The sequence below is a fragment of the Pyricularia oryzae genome, chromosome 7, assembly GCF_000002495.2.
Source record: "Pyricularia oryzae 70-15 chromosome 7, whole genome shotgun sequence".
NCBI lineage: Eukaryota > Fungi > Ascomycota > Sordariomycetes > Magnaporthales > Pyriculariaceae > Pyricularia > Pyricularia oryzae.
The window spans coordinates 120,509-145,247 of record NC_017854.1 but is presented as its reverse complement, the minus strand read 5'-3'; the positions used below and the strand labels follow the sequence as shown (position 1 = coordinate 145,247).

The following is a 24,739-nucleotide window of genomic DNA, read 5'->3' as shown; positions in this document are numbered from 1 at the left end:
CCCTCGGGAGGTTGCTAACGGCCGGCTAATGAGCCGGGCCGAGCCCGGCGTTAAATAATACTACTACTACTACTACTACTATACTGGCGTCTGACTCTCCTCCGGACGAAATACAGGGCACTGTGAGCCGTCGCCCACTGCTCCCCCGACAAGCCGCTCAACGACCAGCAGCCCAACAACAGTCACGACCGGCACGTGTGAGCCACATGACGACCATTGGCATTGCCCACCAGGTGTCACACCTCCCGCCACGCCGCCTGCTCCCTCCTCGAGCGGTGCTGGTGCTACTAGTCTGCCCCCTCCAGCACCCACTTGCGAAGCCCATGACGACCACTGGCACTGTCCGCCAGGTGTGACTCCGCCCGTTACGCCGCCTAGTCCGGGCAGCTCTACCAGCCTACCTCCTCCAGCTCCCACGTGTGAGGCTCACGACGACCACTGGCACTGCCCACCAGGTGTTACTCCCCCTACTACGCCACCTACCCCTTCCGCGGGCGGCGGTGGTGCTGTCAGTCCACTCCCTCCGGCTCCCACCTGTAAACCCCACGAGGGTCATTGGCACTGCCCGCCCGGTGAATCTCCACCCAGCACACCGCCGACTCCTTCCTCCGGCGGCGGTGTCACAAGCCTACCACCTCCCGCTCCGACCTGCGAAGCCCACGACGACCATTGGCACTGCCCACCGGGCGCATCTCCGCCCTCGACCACGCCACCATCCTCTGGCTCCGGGCCTGGAGGCGGCGGCGGATCTGGAGCTTCGTGCGAGCCCCACGATGACCACTGGCACTGTCCCCCAGGCGTGACACCTCCCGCCAGGCCCTCTAGCACTTTGCAGACCTCGTCCAGGTCTTCCCCCGCGACGGGCACATCACGGACAGCACCCGCGCCCGTCGCCACGGCCGGCGCCAGCAGGCCTCTAGCGGCTGCCTCTTTGTTCGTTTGGTTGCCCGCGGGCCACCTGGCATCATCGCTGCTGTTTGCAATAGCTGTCGGGATCATCTGAACGACTTGCGGGACTGGTTAGAGGGGGGAGGGCAATCGTGTACACGTAGTCTTACACGATCGTGTCCGTTTTTGTCATCCAGCTCTTTCAAGTTTCAATATTGCATTCATCACTCCTGCTACTTTTATAACACTCTGTTTGCTAAGAGAAAAGTAGTAGAATAATCATCTCAATTGCTCATCGTTTGTAGCAGACCCGGTCTATGGCTTTAGTCCAGCCGCTCTCTTGCAGGCTGCAGCCAGGAGTGACAACGGGGGTCTTGCCGTATGCAACAAACTGGCTGGCGCTGTCACACCTCCCAAAATCGTTGCTATATAGGCATGCTTCTGGTTGTTTCGAGGGACTGGCCTTTCCAGAAGCGGCAATCTTGCTTTTTATGTAGATTTGTCATTTTTAGAGTTGGTTGTGTTGTTAAGGATATGCACTTTGGGTTCGTGTGAATAAACCAGCGTAACTTTACCCAAGTTCCATCCCGCGCCCTAGAGTTCAGTAACACGGACGGCAAGTCCGGCGGAACCTTGTTTTGAGGGGGCTACAATCAAGATGAACAAAGGAGCAAATATGCCGTATATAACCGTTGGATCAGATTGGCTAAAGGGTGGTTTTCTGACATGCCTGCCACCGCTACGCCTGTTAGGAGGTATTGGTATAATAGGGACAGAATTCGAGTAGTAAAAGGGGTCCAAAATGAAAAAGATTGATATTTGGAGGAGGTTATTTAGGTACCAGATAATTTAACTTTGGTACGCCGTATGAAGCAGTTTCTTGTCCAATGCAAAAAGGTAACAGCATGATTTGGTTTGCATGAGGATTAAGCAGAGCTGGCAGCAGACAGTAATCTTCCTACCTTGGCTTATAATTAATTTATTCTGCGGAATGAAATTGATAGTTCGAACCCTACGAACTTCTTTAATTTACAATCGAGTCATATCAATGAAAAGTTTAGTTCTTTGGTAAAATGGTTTTACGCCAATTTAAACATCAAGTTACATATATTAAAATTATTTATTCTTAAAGTACTGCAATAAGAAATACCCCATGGTGGTAAGGGTAAAATCAATCCCCCTGTATAATGTCCGCTGGTGTGGGCTTTGTGGGCCTTGCTGACTTTAGTCATAGTTTCGAACAAAAAGATAATATAGGTATTTAATAGTTCCCGCGACCAGTTAAATTAATAAAGTCCCATGTATACATATACTGCGACAAAAGATGGTTTTTTTTTTTTTTTTTTTTTTTTTTTTTTTTTGCCTGCCACCGTGGTACAGTTGAAATTTCAATGCGTATGCATGGTGTTAATAAACTTTGAACAACAAAAACAGATCTATTTGAAATATAGTCATCTAAATTAAATTGGTGAAATTAAATCATGTCTAACCTGGCTTGATTCCTGCGAAGAGAAAATGTGAAGCGGGCTTTTCATTAAAGTCCCTCCAGTGCAACAAGGTGGTTACCTTTTTAATGCTATACAAGACTGGCTGTTTTCTCGAAAGCTTGGTGGCTGTGTCAAAGATGCCTGTCAATTTGACCTATTTATGGAATTAAGCAACCAAAACTTTTAACCGCATTGCTAACTCTAAGACTGACAACCTTGGGGAGGTTAGATTATCCACCAGGGACCCGCGAGTCTAATCACACGCTATGATATGCTTCTCTCGAGTCTGTCGCCAGCGTTGACAAAGCGATGAGGGCCGGGAAGAAGAAACGATTTTGTTTTCTTTGTTGTTGCAATATCCAACATGAATCCACAGAGTGCATGCTGTCAAGGGCAGGGTCTTTATCCAGAGTTGAGGACGACGGACAACCTCAAAGTTGGGCACATATTCGGCGGCATATGACTGACTTCTCGGCTTCTTTCCTGAACAAAGCATGGGAGGTTGACAGTGTAACATAAGCCCAGGTTCACTCGTTCGTGTCTGACACCCCGGTCGCACAACAAGCAGGAGGTTGCGGCCACAATAGTCGAAATCACACCAGGGTCGTTCAGGGTCTTCATGCATACCGGGTAAACTCTCTTGTTCCACACCTCACACACACACACACACACACACACACACACACACTAATTAGACGCCGGCCACTTGTGGCCGCGCTAGGCTCACTTGTCCTTGCCCTCCCTATTCCCTAGTCCTCATTGGGGCAGTGGGACAAGGACGCACAGTATCATTGCCGATGGTCGGCAAGTAATACGAAACGCCCTAACAAACCTCAAATGCGGGTCGTCAGCGGTCTGCTGGGCTACCAGCGGTCAGCGCTCAACAAAGATGGGGCTTTTTGCGGGACGGACCACCCAATGATGGCAACAACCTTGCCGATCGGATCCAGCCGCTTCTGCTACATAAATAGTATTATTGGGTAGTTGTGAGGTCTGTGCGAACACTATGGGGCTGGCAGTTAGCGCCTTTCACCGTTGCCATCTATCAGATCGCAACGGAAAGCAAGGAGTGTATAATCGTTGAGAATGACTCCAAAGCCGATGGAGACGGTCACGAAGTCACTGGTTACGGATTCGCTAGTCTAATAATAGTGGTAGGGTAAACAAACATACGGTTTTAATCTTCAGCCAGCCCCCAATATGCATGCAGCAGCACACACTATTTGCTCCATTACGAGGCAACTGCCAGGAAATATTTTTTTTCTTGTTCTCCACCCCGCGACTCGTTGACTTGGCAAGCGAAATATGCTGGCCAAAGTGCGTTCATGGCAGAACCGGTTCGTTGCCAAGGGATGATATGGAAGGTGGAGGTGGGTTGAATCAGGCTAGTTTGTAGAGCGACGGATACAAAAAGCCTAGCCAAGCCACCAGTACTCTGCGCAAACAGCCCACAAAGAACCATCCTTATTCTCATATACAGCTTCACCATGAAGATCAACAACGTTATTGCTAGCCTGCCCCTGCTGGGCGCCGCTGCGGCGGTGGAGATGACCCGTTATGAACCTGCAGCAAACGTCGAGCCTGCCTTTGCGGGTTACCTGAAGGAGTAAGCCCATACATGTTTCCATTGTCTTTTCAGTACACCGAGATATACCCACTGGCCACCGGGCACCTGGCTGACCATCCTTTTTTTTAATCTCCACCTTTTGCAGGCTCTACGCCTCGGCCGAGGACCCCAAGTCCACCAACACCTTTACCGACATGTTCACCCCCCAGGGTAAGCTCATCGTGCTCGAGAACGTCGCCACCGGCCCCGCGGCCATCGTCAAGCTCAAGCAGGCCCTTTTGCCTACCGCCGGCAACAAGCACTGGAACCACCTTCCCAACATCACCACCGTCGACTCGCAGACCGCGAGCCAAAAGACCTACAAGGTCCTCGGTGTCATCGAGACCCGCTTCGACGGCGGCAACTGCTCCCAGGCCTAGTAAGCTATTGATCCACCCCCAACCTGCCATCCCCCCCAGACCTTTTTTGATCTGGGTGGGGTACCTATATGCCGGCTTGGCTGGTGAGTTGGGGGGACTAACGCGTGCTCCTTGTTTTTCTACCACAGCTACTCGACCCGCTTCACTGTCACCAAGGACGCCTCTGGCGCTCCTCAGTTGAAGCCCCATGCTGGCAACTTGGTGCTCTACGATGACTTTGTCGTCGAGCCCTCCAAGAGCCCCACCGACATCCCCTGCGGTACCGTCTAGGTCATTGCATGGCATGTGTCAATGTTGAGAGTGATCGTGCAGCTTGTCAGAGCATTATATACCACATAGTTAAACATGGATCAATCAACCGATGAACCGACGTACTCGAAACATTAAACTAGCCCATACTCGAACATTCGTTGCCAGGAAAATACCCATGATCTCGAGAGGTGTGACGAATTGATTTCTTATTCCTTGCGGTTGAGTTGATACTCTTACATAATGTGACAATAGAAATGCCCAAACAACAAGCAAATAATCTGCGGCGAATCTGGACAAAACGAAAATCCCCCCCCCCCCCCAAAAAAGCTATTTTCGCTTTATTAAAGCGTGACATATTGAATGTTTTAAAAAATAACTCCACAATATAAGAAAATTTAATAACTGTAAATTTGAACGAAATTGTCTTTGATTTGAGCAGCGTAATTTACTTCTCTTCCTCTGGATAGTGATAATGGTGGTGATGGATTGTTACATGTTGGTGATTGTGAATGACATTTTGTGCAAGCAAACCCGCCTTTGCTCTCATGTTGGGTGCCATGTATACGCGCATATCGGTTGAAGAAATGTGAGCCGGTACCACAGCGCCCTGATGGTAATCTTCCATCGGGGGAAGGACGTAGTCGGGATTATTGGCCAATGGTTGGCATCGAGCCGCGCAAACATTCCACATCTCAGTTTCGTCCATGTGCGAAAGTTTTTCCCTGCAATCATTAAGGCATCGGGTATAAGCAGTGCCCTTCTTCTTCTTAAATGAAATTCCTTGGCTAGTAATTCCGGGTATTAGGTTGTAAACCGTGATAAATAAAAGCAATCGCATTTTTACAGAAACAATTAGGTTCCAAATGCGAATATAGTAGCAAAAGGGGAGATAGAAATATAATTGAGAATTTTTCAGAGGGTAAAAATGTTAGGGGCTAATAGTAATTGCGTTGTTTATAAAAAAGGATTGTTAAACCCAGATCTCTCCTAAATGGCCAATAGCAGCAGCATTTGTAGAATTTTACTTTTTTTTTCTTTTCACTCGTTATTATATTCTTCTAGCTTTGATTTTCAATCGCATAAAACAAACACGTAGGAAAGTATGCATTTTTCTATAAAAAGTCTTATTTTAATTCCGAAGCTCGTAAGCTTTTTATAGAATTAAATTACTAGCAGCATAATATATTAATTTGATCACTATAGTGGTAGGGTAATAATCCCTGCCATTTTATAATTAGTGAATAGCGTGGGCCTCGTGGCTATCTCCGGCTTTCTAATATTAAAGCTCCCCGCGAACAGTTGAATTGCTAGTAATAAAAGCTCCGTATCAACAAAAAGTAATGGGGGAGGGTTTCCTTCGCCCGATAATATGGTATGCGCTTTAAATTAATTATTAGTTGCTTATTATAAATACTATCCACGTATAAGAGGTAAATATGTATTATAATTATGCAACATATATAACTTGTATTATAGCATTGATTTACAAAGGACATAAGTGTAATATAATAATAAATCGCTCAAGTATCTCTATATAATCACGGCTTACTATACGTTTCGTTTGATAATATAGAATACTTAGCAACTGCGGAATTTAACAATTAGAATTTCCGACGTGGTAATCCGGACTTGACGTAATTCGCGCAAATCCAACGCCGAATTATTTAGTATTGCAACACGCAGCGCCTTTATATAACGATTTTATATTTATTATATTTGCACGAAATCTCTTGCGAGTTTAACTAAATATATGCCTCTTATATACATTTATACAAATAATATATGTGGTTTCAAAGTTAGCAGGCATTTTATACAATAAGAATAAACGTATTATAATAGCGCCCAATGGCCCGTATAGTTGTAGTTTAACAAAGCGGTATTATAAAATAACCACACACTTTATGAAGTCGAAATCAAGTTAATTTATCCAAAAACAGCCTTTTTACCACGTAGACAGTTTGGTATTCGGCAGCAATCGATTCCTGGCTAGCCTTGATATTCATTTGAAATAAATTACAAGTCCATTTCGGTTATTTAGAGCCGTCATGACGTGGTTGGCGTTTGGTTGATTCAGCCGCCGTACCTTTGCCATCCGGAGCATGGCGCAAAAGCCTCATCCAACCCAGGAAGGAATCTTCAACTAAAAGAATGTAACTCTTCAGAGTTATCTGATAATCACCCCATACCGTGCACCCTTCTTAGGCACCTTGATGTAGTTGCCATTGGATATCATCACGTCAACCTTTTCGCCCCCGCACCATTCGTCCATCTCCATAATGAGCTTGTCCTAATTGACTATCAGAACCGTCCGCGTTGTCTCGCGTCCAAAGATCATTGCGATGTGCTTATTTTCCCGGTCGCAGAGCGTACTGGCCGTCGGCCTTTTTCAGCAGAGCAAAACAAGGAGCAAGAAGTATTCCATGACCGGGATGCTTCAAGACCTCAACGAATGGATTTACAACGGGTCAATGGAACAACTATTGCGAAAGTCAGGAAGTGGCGGCGATGGGCAGAATGCCTGCTAGTCATGCATGTTGGGGGCCTACGTTTCGTGCTAGGAACTTGCCACAGTGTCATGCAGGAGGCCTGCTGCCCTCCCACTGGTACATCCTACAAGTAGAAATTTGGCGTTTATCGCTTCTGAGATCACCAGCGGCACTTGGCTGCAAAAGGCTCTCCACAGGTGTAGCCAGGAGCGAGTGCATGATTTGATTTGCAGTGACAGGATAGCAAAGTGCGGGTTAATATCTGCTTGTTACGACCAGACAGTTGGGCCGGTACCAGAGAGGCCAGGTGGGGTCACACCCCTCCTGACGACATTCGCCCAAAAGAAATACCGACCGGCAAAACAACGATTATTTAAGGGTAAGGCCACGAAATTTCACGTGACCTTACGTAACGGCCAAGGGAATGGATCTTTATAATCTGTAAAATTTCAATTGAAAATCACAAATTAAATAAATCAAAAGAAATTATATTTGGAATATAATTTATATAAAACACGTTTATTACCATATAAATAAATTCGATTTTAGGATTGTTTAGCAGCAATTAAATTTTAATTAATTTTAATATTTATTTAAAAACGTTTATAATTTTACCCCCAATTATTAAAAACCCCAATTACCGAATTAAATATTTAATTGTTTTAACCCATTATATTTTATTATAAAAACAGGTTACCCGATATTTTAATTGTAATATTTTAATTGTTTTTATTTAATATTTTGTTTTAAAATATACCGAGCAATATTACCGATAATATATTTTCCCAATTTTTTAAAAATAATATTTCCAGCACCCCGGTTACGAACAGCAAAACGGCCCAAAAAACCCCTATTCGGCCCAAAAATAATAACGATAATAATAACGAGGAAAACCAGTTCCGTAAACAGGTTATTTAAACCAATTAAAAATTCCACGAACAAACGTTTCGCGCAACCCAATTCCAAAAGGAATTTCGGGTTTTTTAAACCAATATTAATATTATTTTAACCTTTTTTAATAAACGCGAAAAATTCAAATTTAATCCCCCAATTATATTTAATAATATATTTGGATAATTTAAAGGGTATTTTATATAAATACGTATTTATTAAATATTTTATTTGGAAATTTTCCGCAACGAAATAAAAAAGGTAATATACGCGGCCATTTTTTTTCGAGGACAAATTTTGTTTTAATTCGAACCCCTATTGCAAAAATGGTTTAATATATTCCCCGAAAAACGACGTTAAAAATTACCGATATTTTTTTTATTTTCGCAGGATATAAACGCACCTTCCGTTTTTTATTCCAAAAACCCGATAAAAAATAATAAACCGAACGAAATTTGGCCAATTTACGACAAATTAAATTAACCTCCGTTTATATAACCGAATTTAAAAAATTAATAATAAAATTAAATATAACCGAAAAAACCAAAATTTTTTAATTTTATTAAAAATTAAAATTAAAAATAAAAAACGAAATATCCAAATTCGACCGACCCGAGGATTTTTTCGAATATATTAAATTTGCCACTAAATTTAATAACCGGATTTACGAACGCCGATAGGAAAAATAAAGCGGACAGCGAATATTTATTACCTCGATTTAATAAATTAATACGGGACGCAAATACCAATATTTTTAACCAATATATTATAAAAATAATAATGGATGGTAATAACCCCATTATATAACGCCCCAAATTTATAATATAATTTATAATACCTATAATAAATTTATGGACTTTGGTATTATATAATATAAAAAGCCCCGTAAAGACCCCAAAAGCGGCAAATGTTTTAAATGCGATAAAATAGGGTATATCGCCAGAAATTGCCCGAAAAACTAGGAAAATGTCCCTAATTTTAGGGGTAAAACCGAAAAACCACGAGAATTTAATATTATTAATTACCAGCAATTACGGCCTAATTAATATAATGTAATAAATTGGACCATTTATTACGACGATAATTATATAACCTACAATAGTTCCAAAACCGACGCAGGATAATACCTATAAAAATCCCGAAATATTCGAATTTTAGCAATAAAAAACCGAATATTTTTAAAAATAAAACAACCAATAAATTTATACCGACGGGAGACCCAATTACCCGAATTTACGGATTCGGACGTTTTAGGAAAATTAAATAAGGAATTTTTGGAATAAATTTATTATATTAAAATAACCAATTAATTTTTAATATAAAAATTAAACGAGGATTTAAAGGAAAAATCCAGCGAAAAAAAAATTATACCCTCGAACCAATATAATATAATAAAGGAAAATAACCCCTATATATACGAAAAAAAACATATTAATTTATACCGAAACGACCAATTAATATAATTTCCCGGGTTATTGTTGCAAACGCAAATCCGATATTTTACGGGACCAATTAATGCAATTTTTGGAAATTACCCGATTTTGGACACCAAATATCCTTGTTAATAACAATAGTGCTAACAGGGGATATAGGGGTAAACCCTAGGTGCGGCGTGGTAAATAACCAGTGCTAAAAGCGCTGAATAATAGGTAGAAATGCACTATAATTTTGGTACTGATAAATAATTGGTTGGGGGAGATTTTGCTTTATTTCCCTTACATACTCTCCGACATCGAAGTGGGGGTCCGCACGCCAGAAAAGGTTCCGGTGCCGCGAATGAATTTCCGAAAAACTAATTTGTATGGGTTTTTGAAAAAACACCCTCATTTGCATACAAACCATCTCTGGGTTTGCATTTAAACGTTGACTTGGTGAAATTTTCAACCCGGTACAGGGTAGCTGACTCGCAGGTGCAGGGTGGGTATTAAACCCGGTACAGGGTAGCTAACCCCACTCGCTGACCTTTAAATTGCATTCCTGCATTAACAAAGTAACGGAATTCCACCATTCCCCACTCCACTTCGGCACTAAATAAAATTGGCTATATACAAATAAAAGTGGGCTTATTACATGCAAAATAATGCATATAATTAACAAAATTTATGGCCATTATTCGAATATTTGAAAAATAAAAACCACAATTATCCGGAATTAAATACGAAATATCAATTTATACGGACCACAAAAACCTAACCTATTTTACCACCAATAAAATATTAAATAAACGGCAAATTAAATAATTAAAATTCCTATTAAAATTCCATTTTAAAATTATTTACCGAAAAAGGACGGAAAATAATAGGGCCGACGTTTTTAACCGAAAACCAAATTACGAAAATATAATACCAAAGGAAACGCGGGTTATTTTTATAATAAACGAAAACGGAAATTTTTTACCAGCGCACCGAAACCTAATAATAATAAGTACGGTAATTACGCCAGAAAAAATACGGAAAATCCACGGAAATAAAACCCACGGATACCAAGGAATTTCCAAAATATGGAAACGGTTAAAATAATATTATAATTTTAAAAAAATACGATAAAAAATACGAAAAATTATTAAGAATTGCGAATTTTATACCAAAAACAAATCCGCAAAATATAAATTTTACGGATTTTTACAACTTTTACCAACCCCTAGCAAAATATAATAAACTATTATAATAGATTTTATTATTAAATTACCTTTTTCGGAAAAATTATTTATTAAAACCAAATACAATAATATATTGGTTATAATGGATAAATTTACCAAATACGCCTATTTCCTATTATATAAAAAAAGCAGCAACGCCGAAAAAATCGCCTATATATTTTTACAAATAATTGTCAGCAATTACGGATTTCCAGAAAATATTATTATAAATAAAAATAAATTTTTTATATTAAAATTTTGGAAATTCCTAATAAAATAATTAAAAACAAATTATAAATTATTTATAATATTCTATTTATAAACGGACGGATAAATAAAACAAACAAACCAAATATTGGAATAATATTTAAAATATTATATAAATTATAAATAAGATAATTGGGTACGGTTATTACTTATAATATAATTCGTTTATAACAATTTAAAAAACAAAAATACCAAAATAACCCCGTTTTATACCAATTATAAATTTAACCCTATAACTTACGGAAAATTAAAAACCACAATTACGGCACCGCGAACCGATAAACAAACAAACGAATTACAATAATTATATAAACAATTCCAATAGGAATTAAAATTTATATAAGAAAAAATAATAAAATACGCCAATTAGCATCGGATAAAAAAACCATTTTTTAAAAAGGGAAATAACGTTTATTTTATTTAACGCAATATTAAAATATAACGATTTAATAGCAAATTTAATTTTAAAAAGTTTGGACTTTTTAAAATTAACAAAAGAATTAGCGATACCAATTACAAATTATTATTACCAAATATTATAAAATTTACCCCATATTTTACGTATTATTATTAAAACCGGTATTATACGGTATTAATATATAAAAAACGATCGAAATCGACGCAAAACAAATTTATAATATTAAACAAATATTTAATTATAGACGAAATTACGGCAAAATAAAATACCTGGTTAAATGGGAAAATTACGAATACGAAAAAAACATTTGGGAATTTTTTAACCATTTCTAAAATTACCAGAAATTATTCCGCCAATATTATTAGGAATTGGATTTGCGAACAAATTAACCAAAAAAAAACAATTTAAAAAAATACCATTCATTATTTCCAAAAATTAAGGGCCGACCAGGATTCGAAATTATATTACCAAACGAATTTATAAAAAAACGATTAATATATAATATAAAATAAAAATACCAAAAAACGATTTATTAACGGAATATTGCGCAAAAATATTTATTTTATTTAATAACGAAAGATTCAAAAGATTTATCGGGAAAATCGAATCCCAAACAAAATTAAAATCCGGAAAAAACGATTTTAAAAATATTTTAGGCAAAATTTCGGTTAATTGTCGACGTTTTTTTTATTTTATTTTTTTACGTTCCACCCGATCCAATTTTTCCAAATTATTAATTCCGCGAAATATAATTCGCATTATTTTTTTAAATTATAATTTTTTTTATTTCCGCAAACGAAATAATTTTAATTATTTTTTTTAATTTTTTTGCTGTTCCGCCAAAATATTTTTTTCCAAAATTTCGATTTCCGTATCCAATTTCGAATATTGCCGACCGATATTGCGCAATTGGGCGTTGGATACCCTTAATATATCGCAACCAAACCGATTAATACAAAGGTATTTAATGCAACGAAAAAAGTTTTGCGGCGAAATAACGCAACGTATTATACCGCGCGATTTATAATAAAAATAAAAAAAATATATCCACGGAATAAAATAGGAAAAACGCAAAAAAAACGTGGCGACGTTCCGTCGACGAACGACCAGATTTTAATTTAGCGACGCGATTAAATATGGCGCAAAAAAAAATTAGCAAAAAAGGAACAAAACCAAAAATAAAAATTAGGGAAATATAAATTATTTAAAATTAAAAGAATTTGGTAAAAAAAAAGGAAATTTAATATTACGACCAAATAATTGGACCGGTACCAAAGAGGCCAGGTGGGGTTATACCCCTTTTAACGATATTCGCCCAAAAAAAATACCGACCGGTAAAATAACAATTATTTAAAAGTAAAATTACGAAATTTTACGTAATTTTATATAACGGCCAAAGAAATAAATTTTTATAATTTGTAAAATTTTAGTTGAAAATTATAAATTAAATAAATTAAAAAAAATTATATTTGGAATATAATTTATATAAAGTACGTTTATTATTATATAAATAAATTCGATTTTAGGATTGTTTAGCAGCAATTAAATTTTAATTAACCTTAATATTTATTTGAGAACGATTATAATTTTACCCCCAGTTATTAAGAACCCCAATTACCCAGTTAGACGTTCAGTTGCTTCAACCCACTGTATTTTACCATAAGAACAGGTTACCCGATACCTTGATCGTAACACTGCTTTGTGATAATTAGGCGGTAGCTATTAGCAGTGCTATATCTTTGTTGGTGCACGTTGACAAAACCAACCTCATCGACGAGAAGCTCCATAGCGGCTGGTTATCTGAGTGACAGAATGCGGCTTGGGCCAAACCATTTTGTCCGGTCGATGGGCCTGGCAAACAAAGTAATGGCAAGGGCGTATGGACAAGATTATTGGCCAAAAAAGTTATTGCTAGCCGTTGACAGGATTGCGACTTTGCGCCTCACCTCCACATGTTACGCAGCCCATCGTCCGTTAGTCTTTATCAGAAATAAATGATTTTGGTGATCTGGGTCCTCTTATTTTGCTTAGCAGTGCGGTGGTTTGTCTTGGGTTGCAGGACCTACAGCTAGCCTGGACATTATCTGGACTCAGATACAAGCGAACCTTTTCTTTGACAACAAAGAAGGCTCATCTAATCTTGGACTGCGAGTGGCTCGAGCAGCTGTGCTGGCACTGTAGGGCGCACTCGAGGTGTAAGGAGTGCGAGGGTGTTTTGTTTGTTTTAAGTGGGTTAGGTTGGTTCGAAAAGTTAAGTGTACGGCTCTGGTAGTTTTTGTGAGACAAACCAAATGCTTGATTCCAGGTAGATGGACAAAACAGGAACAAAGAAATATTCAACACCGAGGACTCCCCAGTGATCAGCCACATGAGCACTAGTCCGGCCTTTACTAAATCGGTACGAGGAAAAAGCCAGTTGATTTTTTTGATCCGCGGCGTGCAAAAACGGACGCCTTCGTTTCCCTTTAATATCGCCAAACCTGCATTCGCCATTTGTTGACTTAAACAAGTATATTCCAATCGCCCTACTGCCGTTTATTTATCATGGTTTTCTACTCTTAGTATTACTCGGGGCTGTTCGTTGTGGGTCCCCTTAGACACGGGCCCCAACAATGAAGACTTTCGATTTTAACTGCGTGTGTTGAACAACCACGTTTTTAATATTTATTTGGAATTGGTTACATTAAGTATCGCATACACTACCATTCATGTACCGGATGGTATACTATTGAAGAAATCGTGGAAATTAATATAAATAGAAGAAAACCAAAGCATTAACAAATTAATTCACCGAAATGGCCCACAATACCAATAGCATTGTTTAATCTATAAATATTTAATGCCATGATTGTTATTTATAAAAGGCATAATTTTTCTAAAAAAAAAAAGAAACTTGTACGTAAATAATGGCGTACCAATATTTGATGTAACCAAGTTTTTTTAATACATATTGAAACCGTGGTTGTTGAGATCCAGATAATCAAAACTCACAATGTTACACAAGTTGTGCATTTTCAACTCTCTCCCGTACACAAAATTTTCAGTATGGGCGCACGGACCATGCTGTTAACGTTTGCGCGGGACTTCCGCCTGTAGCCCTAACAGGCGCGCACACACGAAAAACTCTTCAACCTGTCGCCCTAAGCACCGTCACTACACGGAACGCCTTTCCTCGCAACACCCATGTATAATCGACAGATCTCCCCTTTGACGAGTTTTCCACTGATCGCGGTGAAGGAAGAGTCCGATCGGCGGCTCGGCGCGCCACCCGCATAGAGGCGCACAAGACAAGGCCCAATCTCGCGATGCGAGCCAGCGTGGCACAAAAAACTTTGCCAGCCGGAAAGGCAGGCGTCCTTCCCCGGAAGGCTAGACAATACGGTTTAAAAGAAAGGGAAATTAGGCTGAGAACCACCCGACGGTTCTTCGAATCGACAGGGCACCCTCTCACCCCCTCACACCTTCTGGGATTGCCTGCAGCGAGGAGGTAGTGCCGTTACGGGGGTTGGTTAGTTGTACGTGGACCGGAAGCACTGTGCCGGCGCGGCAGTCTCCAAAGGGTCCCGACAGCAAGACGTGGTCGGCCCATTGCTGGAGACGGCTTTGGGTAACGGGAAGCAAGAAACGTGGGCACGGCCTTGGTTCGCACCCTTGGTACACCCCGTGGACGGTGGGCCGTGGTGGAATAGTGTGACTGAGGCGCCCCATGCTTCTCACTCGCACTGGGAATCTGCGCCGGGTCTGGAGGACGGGAAGAACTCGATTGCATTCATGTCCACATTGTGGCGCTGGGCTAGCCCAGGAACCAACGGGGGACTAAGCTGTGGATGGACATGTACGGGGTGTCGCCGGCTTTTCGAAGCTTTCTACTCGCACTAGGGACGTACACCGGGGCAGATGATGTCGTCGGCATGTTAGGCGGAAGAGACGCTATTTTAGCCGGAGAGGACGGATGCGCGCGTCGGTCTACCAAGAGGCCTTTTTGTGGATGCGGTAGGCTTAAGGTGCAAACCTTGTATTTACGTGGCAGGCTGGGTATCCAGCGACTAGGAGGGCTCTAGCTGGCCTGTCCGTTAGAGGGTCTGGTCCAACCCTGTGACTATAGTTTACTGTAGGAAATGCAAGGAGACGAACCCTCCGTGCGCCTGAAGGCACGGGGTCGCGTCAGTGAACAAACCTGTAAGCAGGACCGGGCCCGAACCCGGTCAGGCACGATCCGCCTCTGCCCTCCTTGTTTTCCCCCTGTGTAAATAAAGAAGATAGAACGCGCGCCGAGATACCCCTCGGGAGGTTGCTAACGGCCGGCTAACAAGCCGGGCCGAGCCCGGCGTTAACTAATACTACTACTACTACTACTACTACTAAGTTGTGCATTTTCCTAGATAAAACTTAATCATAGTCCAAGTTAATCAGGTGAACAAGAGGGGACCACAACGAACAGCCCACGAGTAACATGTCACGTTTGAGATTATCATTTTTGGTGGAATAAGTTGGTTCGCCGCTAAACACGAGCATATTCAAGTCACTTCTCCGTTGTATATCAACGCCTTCAGGCCTTCAGTATGTTTAGGGCGGACGTGCTTGGGGCTACGCTATATTACAAATGCATTGAAATACCACTTACGGGAAAAAGAAGGTTTCGCATTGAGGTGCAAAAGTTGATTGTGTTTAACCGCGAAGACGTTTTGATTGATCTTACGAGGAGGGCTGAAAAGTGAAAAGGGGCAGAACAATCACCTTGTGTAATGCCGAGGTACCTGTTGCTGAAATGGCTCCGAGTTGATGACGTGATTAATTAGAACTATCTAGAGGAAATCTAATCAAACGCAAACACGCATCCAGAGCTAAAAAGTATCAGCATAGCGCCGTATGGCCGCCACCATAACCTCGAGCAAATCTTGCCGAGTCTCCAGGTCGACGCCGACCGACAGCCGGAGAAAGGGGTCAGAGTCCTTTGCCATGGACGACGCGGACGAGATCCTGGTGGTGGAAAACCCAAAGCTCACGCCCTTGGTGACGGCCAGACCCTTGGCCTTGGCGCCGGCGAGCACCAAGTCTATACAGGCTTCGAGCCCGTCCTTGTTGTTCAGCCCGTCGCGCAGGAACCGGACGGTCACCAGCGCGCCGCCGTGACGCCAGCCGAACCGCTTCCACTCGGAGGGGAACCGCACGTGGACCAGGTCCGAGGCCGCAGCGGCGATGCCGTCGCGCAGGACCTCGGCGTTGCGGCTGAGCTGGGCCATGCGCCGCTGGTACGCGGCGCGGTCGAGGGGCGGGAGCAGGCTCAGGCCGCGCGAGTACATGACGCCCCCCGTGTTGCGGCGGATGGTGCGCATCGCCGCGTCCAGCCGGCTCGGGTACACCACCAGCCCGCCCATCTGCAGGTCCATGCCGAACTGGAGGTACTTGCTGGCGCTCTCAAAGTACAAGAGCGTCGGCGCGTGTCTCCCCTGCATCCAGTCAAAGACGGGCATGGCGCCCGACGCCGTGGTCCCGTCCATCACGACGATGCGGTCGCCCCACCCGGGCCGGTGCGCGACCGTGCGGCAAAAGTCTCGGACGTCGGTGGCCGGCAGGTCGACCACGTTGGCGACGGCGTCGAGGAACACGACCTTTGCGTCGACGGCCTCGGCGGTGGCGATGATGTCTTGGGCGTCAAACGTCGGGGCGTGGGTGACGGTGACAAAGTCAAAGGCCTGGAGCTGCTCCATGCCCTCAAAGTAGACGTACGGCGGGAGCACAAAGTTCCCCTTGTCGCCGATGCTCTGCAGCAGAAAGTGCTGCACCACTTGGTAGGCGGCCATGCCGCTCGAGGTGAGCAGCAGCTCGGTTCCCGAAGTGTCGCCCAGGGCCAAGGCCTTGGCGAGGACTTGCTCGGTGGCGCGAAGCCTCGAGGAGCCGTAGCGGTCGTAGTTGCACACGGTGGCGCTCTGGCTGTCGAAATCACGGAACCAGTCGCGCAGGGACTGATCGTTGGCAGCACTGGCCCTGTCAAAAAGGCAAGCCACGGCCGAGTGCTGCTGGAGGAGGATCCGGTAGCGTTCTTCCATAACCCAGAATTTGGGCACTTGTGATTCTTGACATGACGAAGGGGGCGTTTTGACAGCCGCCTCAAACTCCTTGGCTCGCCGGTAGAGGACTTGTTGTAGCTCGTTGTAGACGTCCTTGCACCATGGATCTTGCTCCAAACATAATCGCGCTGAGAGCTCGTCTTTCTCCTGCATTTGCTCGGCGGTTGCTTTTATCATGGCTTGCAGACGGTCTGAGAATACCTGCCACTGTTCCAAACTACTTGTCGTGTCATCGGCCAAAGCTCGTGCTCCATCGCCGCTATCGCTAGCCTTTTCTTTACTTGCATCCAGCTTCTGCTCTCCCACGTCCTCAACTGGCAACTTTGTGGACCCGCATCGATCTACCGACGGCAAGATGTTCCGCAGTCCAATGGCCTGCCGGAGGGGTGCATCTGAAACCTCGGACACGAGGGACCTGGCCAGGCTGCTCGAAGCAATATTCCCGCCCGTGAGGAGCAGGAGGACGCGGCCCTTGATGTGCCTCGTCTCGGGCGCTTCAGGCTTGAGCAGTGCGGCTATCGTGGTGGCGGCGGAGCCCTCGATCAGCAGCGACTGCATGCGTAGCGCAATCGAGATGGCGACGGCCGTCTCGGCCTCGGTCACCTGAACAACGTCTCTGATGGTCTCTTGCAGGATGCGCGCAAAGGGCGTCTCTCTGGCCAGTTGCACTGCCAGGCCGTCAGAGTACGAGACTGCAGTGGGGCTGACCAGCTGGCTGGCTATGGGCTCGCTCTTGGCAAACTTCCTGCCAAAGATCTCGGGGTGCGTGCACACCACGTTGGTCCGGGGGGAGTTGTGAGCACACCAGGCTCCCACACCCGCGGCCAGGCCGCCTCCTCCCAGCGGCACCACGACCGTGTCAAAGACTCCGTGGTCCTCCTCCGCCTCCAGCATGACTGTGCCTGCACCGGCAGCTACGTCCACGTTGTCATACGGAGACACGTAATACAGGGTTTCGGTCTCGTCTGCCGTCTGAATGGCCGACTTCTGGGCCAGAGAAATGGCCATGAGCGTGGCCTCGTGCAGGTCCTGGCCCAGGAGGGTGACCTCGGCATCGGCCATCATGCGGTTGACTTTGAGCTCCGAGGCCGTGATGGGCGCGATGAGGTGCACGTCCTTGCCGAGCCGACGACCGGCCGCTGCCGTGGCGAGGGCATGGTTGCCGGCCGAGGCCGTGATGATCTTGTTGGTCTTGGTCCTGCTCAGAGCGTTGTATGCGCCGCGGTACTTGAACGAGCCCGTGTGCTGGTGGCACTCGAGCTTGGCCCACACCTCACGTTCTTCAGAGTCGAGCCATGGTAGTCTGATAACCGGCGTGCGGACGACGTGTTTGCATATGTTGTTGTTGGCATTTTGGACACCGGTGGCAAGGTCTTGGACGCTCAGGTCCTCCTTTGAAAACATGGGCCGCATACTCAAACAGTCAAACAGTCAAAAAAAAGGAAAAAAAAAGAAAATGGTGGATACGGTGGAATTCAGTCTGGATGAAGGGCAAATCAACCCCCTGTTCTCCTCTGCGCGCGCAAACCCCATTTTAAAGGAGCTCTTAGTCTAGTCGGTGGCCATGATAGAGAGACGTCTGTAGGAAGGAGGTTGCTTGTAAAATCTCAGTCTGAGTCATTTGCCGGGATAGTGTTGCAGGCTAATATAATAAGGATTTTCAGGGCATTTTTATGCAAACATCGAATAGTCACTATACTAAATCATCACTATACTACTCAAGATCGAACCCCTTGCAACGGTCGATCAAGGCATATGGAGCATGAAAAAAACACTTTGTTCTGCGCCTTTGCTGCATTTGTACTGGTCTGCCTGATAACAATCAAGCTCACCCACGTAACTGACTGATTGCCCTGACCTGCCTAGAAATCGGACATGGCCGTTTCAAGCGCCTTGTCGGTGCTTCCAGTGCCCATGTATTTTTGTTTTCATCACAAGCAAATGCCGACACGTTGCAAATTGGACAATCGATTCAACGCCCGCCTCCAAACACCAGTTACACCCCCATCCCCTGTCTCATAGTTCCAGCATTCCCGAGATGTCGGTCGGCTTTTCCGCCACAAACTTGAAGTGCGACGCTGCATCCCAAATCGGCACCCCCTCGGGAGACTTCCATCTCAGGCAAATGACATCCATGGGTGAACATATCAAACAATCCTTGCCGCTCCCCAGTCCGACGACCTGTTGCTTCAGGTGGATCTTGCCAATCTCTTTGCACTGGTTGCGCAGGTAGATGGGCAGTCCGTTGGTGCTGGCGTCGCCAAAGACGGGAACGTCCTCCTCCCACGCCTGCAGGCCCAGCCACTGCACCATCGTCTCGCCGTAGCCGCGCCGCTGGAACTCGGGGGCCACGGCCAGGCTGCGGAAGTCGATGCGGCTCTTGGAACCCGCCAGATGTGGCGCCTGCAGCATGTCAGCCTGGCGGTAGTAGTCTCGCGCCACGCTCGGGGACGCGGCGCGGTTTGGCCAAAATATGGATTCCAAAAATTTTCGCATGTTGAACAAGATTCGTTGTATAGCTGGCGTGGCCGATTCTGTCAGTCAGGAAAGCCGTCATATTGTGAGGGGGAGAGGCCACCAGCATGGGCAGCGGGCTGTGCATAACAACGTACTCATGGAAAAAGACGCCGGGTTCCAATTGGCCAGCTCCTTGACCGAGCCGTACCGGATAAAGGTCGCGTATCCCGCCACCTGTTTTCCCCGTCCGTCATTGTCGTCGACCTCTGCCACGATAACCACATGTCCCGGAGTGAGCACAAACCGGGTGATCTCGTCGGCAAAGGCGCGGTAAAAGTCACCGGGGTACAGGTCTCGTTTGGGGAAGAAATGGCCATAGATCGGCTCCTTGGCGAATGCTTTCACGCCAATGGCCGCAACGGCTGGCACATCTGACCGCCGAGCGAGCCTTAAGTTCATGTCCGCGGTTGCCATCTTTGCTTCGGCTTTGGTGTGCAAAATTCTAGTTCTAGAGCAAAAGTCTGTTGAAGAGTGCCAGTTTTGCCAGAGGGGTCAGCGGCATCTCTCAATGATTAGCTCGCAGCAGAAACTATTTCTAGTCTAATTTTAAAAACTTGACAAGAGCTAAAATAGGGTTAGGATGAATACCAAATGTGTGGTCAACATAATCAACGCACAGTCGTCAAGCATTTCACAGTTTTGGCAGCTGGCCAGGGTAATGTTGCAGTCCAATGTAACAAAGAGTTGAAGCGCATGACATGGTATTCAGGCATGGCTATGTTAGATCTGCGGTGTCTGACTCCCTGAGAGACATTGCTGTGGATTTCACTAGGTTGATCCCAAAAAAGACATCTTGATCAAATCTTAAATCCCTTGTAGCCTGTCTATTTAGTGTTTACGTAGTAAGTTCGATTATTAATGCCAGAACAGAGATAAGCATGAATTCATTTTGGGAAACAAACAACTTTTGGTCCTTGCCATTAATTGCCTCGAGTTATCTAGTCAATTTTTCAATATGGTTCATCCCTGAGTAGACAAAAAAAAATTGGAAAGCGTATGCAAAACGCAGAAAAGCTCGCAATTCGCTACCGGCCAGCCTTTCGAATAATGAAAATTCTGCAAACTTGATGGACAACCATGCCTTCACCAAATCTTGGCCTGAAGTTTTCCCTGGGCTCGGGCTGTCTTGCGGCTCTGGTAATCCGGAATTTTGCATTTCCCAACTTGTCAGCTGCCAAAACCAGTCTGCTTGCGCCGGTACTGGGCTTTTGTCTAGCTGTCATCTGGAGGATCATTCTCTATCCAAAATTCTTTAGCCCTTTTCGGGACTTGCCAAGCCCACCTGTTTGTAAACTGCTTTTTTCTCCAAATACACGAGACTCTGGTAAGCTAACTGCGTTTTCAATCCATAGGGGGGTACGTTTCTCAACGGCCAAACATGGAGGATTCTGAAACAAGGCTCCAGTGCGCCTCTGGAGGAATGGGGCAACACGATCGAGAATGACGGCATAATTCGGGTCAATGTGGCGCTCAACTCGGAGAGACTACTTGTGACGTCGATAGAAGGTATTGCGGATGTGCTTGTCAGGAACGCAGACAACTGGAGAAAGCCAGAGGCTCTGCGGCACTCGCTCGCCTCCGTCATTGGCGACGGCCTGATCGTGTCCGAGGGAAATGCACACAAGGTACGTACGCTGGAAGAGATATGAAGACAAAAAAAAAAAAGGAACCAAATGGATAATGTGTAATTGACCTATTCGTCATGGACCAGGTGCAAAGGAAGAACATGATGACGGCTTTCACGGGCCCAAGGGTGAAAGCACTTTATCCCCAGTTTTGGAGTAGAGCCTACGACGGTGTGGAGGCGATTGCGCAAGATGTAAAAAAGAGCGTGGAGATGGGCCACGCCTCGATCAAGGCTGACGCATCTGACGGTGAGGTCGGCGAGGTAGCCTTTACTGACTGGCTGCGGCGAATCACGCTCGACAACATCGGGGAGGTCGGGTTCGGGTTCAACTTCAACGCGATCCGAGAGCCCGAGACGGAAGTGAACCTCACCTACGAGTTCCTCTTCAAGTCGCACGAGACCCACGTGGCAGTGACCTTCCTCGAGGCGCTGGCCGACTTCTTCCCCGTCTTTTGGCTGCAGAGGCTGCCCATCCAACACAACATCCGCACCAGGGCGGCCGTGGACACCATCCGGGGCATCATCCGCGCCGTGATCCAGGCCAAGCGCAGCCCGGACGATGAGCCCTCGGCGGCGGTGGACCTCATCTCGGTCGCCAAGAGCTCGGGCGCCTTTGACGACGAGAGCCTCGTCGACCAGAGCATGACCTTCCTGGTCGCCGGGCACGAGACGGTCGCGGGCTCGCTGGCCTGGGGCCTCGTGGAGCTCTGCCGCCGCCCCGAGATGCAGGCCCGGCTGCGGGACGAGGTGCGCAGCCGCCTTCCGTCGCCGGCCGACCCCGCCGCCCAGGTCGGCGAGCGCGACTTCCACGCCCTGCCCTATCTGCAGGCCTTTTGCAGCGAGGTCCTGCGCTTCTACCCGTCGGTGCCCGCCACGCGGCGGGAGGCCATCGCCGACACCGTCCTCCTCGGCAGGGCCATCCCCAGGGGGACGCAGCTGCTGATATCGCCCGCGGCCACGAACAGATCCCGGGCGCTGTGGGGTGACGACGCTGGCGAGTTCAACCCGGAGAGGTGGCTGTTGCCGGGGCAGGCCAACAATGGCGGTGCAGATAGTAACTATGCCAACCTGACATTTCTGCATGGTGAGTACTCACTTTCTAATGAAGATGGCTGGCGAATTCAGCTGTCTATTGACCGCTTGCCCATGCTCCCGCTGCCTCTGCCATGGCTAACATGTGTGTTCATAGGGCCACGCTCTTGCATAGGCGCCACTTTTGCCAGAGCAGAGTTCCTCTGCATCATTGCTGCCATCGTCGGGCGCTTTGAACTGTCGTTTGCGGATGCAGATAAGGGTGCCGAAGTTCTCAGCTCTGGATTTACAGAGAGGCCAAAGGGGGACTTGCTCCTAAGAACCAGGCTTATTCATGGTGCTTGGTAGAGTTGGAAGCTTTTCTTTTGCTGATTGGAACTGGAATCCTTACAGATGGACTATGCATATGTTTGGGGTCAAATCTGAAGTGTACTCGTGAACTTGAGACTGGGTAATTATTCCTTCCCCCCGAGTCAAATTTATAACTGTAGCGGATATGAATACAACAATGCGATCGATAGTCAGGAGAGTTGTGGAATTGGTATGAACCATTCACGAGTACCCACTTGTGCTATACTGAAACAGTTTATGATGAAGCAATTTATGATGAAGCAATTTATCAAGACGTGATTTGGGCTTGGCTTGACAATATGGGGTGCTCTAGACTTCTAGTTAAGATCCTCGTTGACAAATTATGTGGTGCCGAGACCAAAAATGCGCTATCGTGGGATACAGGTTGGGCTTCACTTCTAGGCAACTATCGCAAGTCTATACACCATTCACCATCGGTTCGCTCGGAACAATGACATAGTCCCTGACAGAACCCTTCCAATCGCTGATCCTGACATCCTGGATCTTGACCACGACGACCCTAACATCCTCCCCCTCCACAAACGTCGGCCGAGCACCGTCAGCCGGTGTACTGTTGAAGATGGAGGCGCCGGCCGAGCTGTCTTCAAACGTATTGTTGTCGAGGTGCTGCTGCTTAAAGAAGGATTCCTCTTCAGACCCGGCGTCGGCCAAACGGGCAGAACCGTTGATGGTGGCCGAGATGGAGGATATAGACGACGTGTTCAGGTTCAGGAGCAACGAGGCGAGGCTTGAGCGATGTTCGGGACCCGGAGAGCCACCGGACGGGCGACGGTTTGACGAAGGTGGGCGGTGAGAGACCCCTGTGTGGTTGAAGTTTACCTAGTCAGTACGCTGAACGCAAGGGATACTAATAGCCAAAGGTGGATGAAGCATACAGTCATGGACGAGCAGCGACACGTTTGGGTTTATGATGAGGTTGTTGGTCTTCTTGCTTGCGGCGTTTGTTGTCATGACAACAACGGGTGATGTCGAGTACGGTGATGAGGGCAGGTATGTGTAGCTCATCAGAGAAACGTGGGGGATGTTATCGGTACATGTCGCGAGGTGAAGCTGTGGTGATCGGTTGCATTCATGTCAGCGATTTGCGCGTTTTCGGTGAAGCAGCAATCCGAATCTCCTGCTACATACAAATCTCGCATTCTCCAAGCACTGTATTACTTCAGGCGGCAGGTCCGGAGTCGTCGTCTTGTGTGTATCGCCAGCCGAGGCTTCGTGATTGAGGGGTATGTGGTCCATGTTGTCGTATGTCGAAGACGAGTCTGTTTCGGTGTAACGCCTCGAGGATAGGGCGAGCTGGGTGACGAGCGACCGGACAGGTCAGCTGCTAGGTCTTTTGGTCGATGTTGGTATCTCCGACGTGTTTTCTTTTTTTTTTCTGCCCACGAGGTAGAGATGGTGAAGCTATTGAAGGAAGCTCCGGGATGTGGTCCGATCGCATCAAATCGATAATCAGCTTTGGTGGGACCCGATCCACGGTGTCGATAGTACAGTGCTGCACAGTGTGTATGTATTGTCGCAAACCCGTTGCGGACCACTCAAGAGTAAACAGAGTTTGAGACGTACGGGTACTAATAACCGGCAAGTCCGTAGTCATAAACTCGCATTTTTCATGAATTGATAACAAACAACTATTCCAGTTAGCGACTACCGAAGTAGTGTTTCTGTTTCCGGAATGTTTCCTACTACTATAACTCTCAACCCCAGTATATGACGTCGCACCGGGCCAATGTGGAGCGGCTGTTCGCGGGGTTGGCTGCGGCTAGACTCGGCTCGACCCTGCCTTTCTGGGGGTCCTTTTGCTTTGCCT

General features: G+C 45.7%; 8 protein-coding genes across 8 annotated transcripts; 3 read left to right on the top strand and 5 right to left on the bottom strand.

Moving 5' to 3' along the window:
* Positions 1-112: 112 nt before the first annotated feature.
* Positions 113-1,003, top strand: MGG_17854 (uncharacterized protein; the record flags this gene model as incomplete). The annotated part of the gene is made up of 1 exon (XM_003720462.1): positions 113-1,003. A coding segment is annotated over one exon (891 nt), but the record flags the coding sequence as incomplete, so codon positions are not given.
* Positions 1,004-3,862: 2,859 nt separating this feature from the next.
* On the top strand, positions 3,863-4,631 carry MGG_10318 (uncharacterized protein; the record flags this gene model as incomplete). Its single annotated transcript, XM_003720461.1, has 3 exons — positions 3,863-3,981; positions 4,088-4,360; positions 4,490-4,631. The coding sequence occupies 3 exons, from the start codon at positions 3,863-3,865 to the stop codon at positions 4,629-4,631; spliced, it is 534 nt and encodes a 177-aa protein (XP_003720509.1).
* A 2,052-nt stretch (positions 4,632-6,683) lies between these two features.
* Positions 6,684-6,888, bottom strand: MGG_17853 (uncharacterized protein; the record flags this gene model as incomplete). Its single annotated transcript, XM_003720460.1, has 2 exons — positions 6,684-6,747; positions 6,800-6,888. The coding sequence occupies 2 exons, from the start codon at positions 6,886-6,888 to the stop codon at positions 6,684-6,686; spliced, it is 153 nt and encodes a 50-aa protein (XP_003720508.1).
* Positions 6,889-9,591: 2,703 nt separating this feature from the next.
* Positions 9,592-10,054, bottom strand: MGG_17852 (uncharacterized protein; the record flags this gene model as incomplete). The annotated part of the gene is made up of 3 exons (XM_003720459.1): positions 9,592-9,650; positions 9,714-9,782; positions 9,940-10,054. Coding segments are annotated over 3 exons (243 nt in total), but the record flags the coding sequence as incomplete, so codon positions are not given.
* Positions 10,055-16,157: 6,103 nt separating this feature from the next.
* MGG_14215 (pyridoxal-5'-phosphate-dependent protein beta subunit) lies at positions 16,158-18,797 on the bottom strand (the record flags this gene model as incomplete). The annotated part of the gene is made up of 1 exon (XM_003720458.1): positions 16,158-18,797. The coding sequence occupies one exon, from the start codon at positions 18,795-18,797 to the stop codon at positions 16,158-16,160; it is 2,640 nt and encodes an 879-aa protein (XP_003720506.1).
* Positions 18,798-19,400: 603 nt separating this feature from the next.
* On the bottom strand, positions 19,401-19,880 carry MGG_14216 (uncharacterized protein; the record flags this gene model as incomplete). The annotated part of the gene is made up of 1 exon (XM_003720457.1): positions 19,401-19,880. The coding sequence occupies one exon, from the start codon at positions 19,878-19,880 to the stop codon at positions 19,401-19,403; it is 480 nt and encodes a 159-aa protein (XP_003720505.1).
* Positions 19,881-20,978: 1,098 nt separating this feature from the next.
* On the top strand, positions 20,979-22,908 carry MGG_14217 (cytochrome P450 4F2 omega-hydroxylase; the record flags this gene model as incomplete). Its single annotated transcript, XM_003720456.1, has 4 exons — positions 20,979-21,185; positions 21,254-21,526; positions 21,613-22,612; positions 22,718-22,908. 4 exons carry the CDS (start codon positions 20,979-20,981, stop codon positions 22,906-22,908), a joined length of 1,671 nt encoding a protein of 556 aa, XP_003720504.1.
* Positions 22,909-23,050: 142 nt separating this feature from the next.
* On the bottom strand, positions 23,051-24,575 carry MGG_10319 (uncharacterized protein). The gene is made up of 3 exons (XM_003720455.1): positions 24,061-24,575; positions 23,808-23,982; positions 23,051-23,732 (listed from the first exon to the last, which is right to left on the bottom strand). Exons 1-3 carry the CDS (start codon positions 24,166-24,168, stop codon positions 23,329-23,331), a joined length of 687 nt encoding a protein of 228 aa, XP_003720503.1. The 5' UTR covers positions 24,169-24,575; the 3' UTR covers positions 23,051-23,328.
* Between the last annotated feature and the right edge of the window lie 164 nt (positions 24,576-24,739).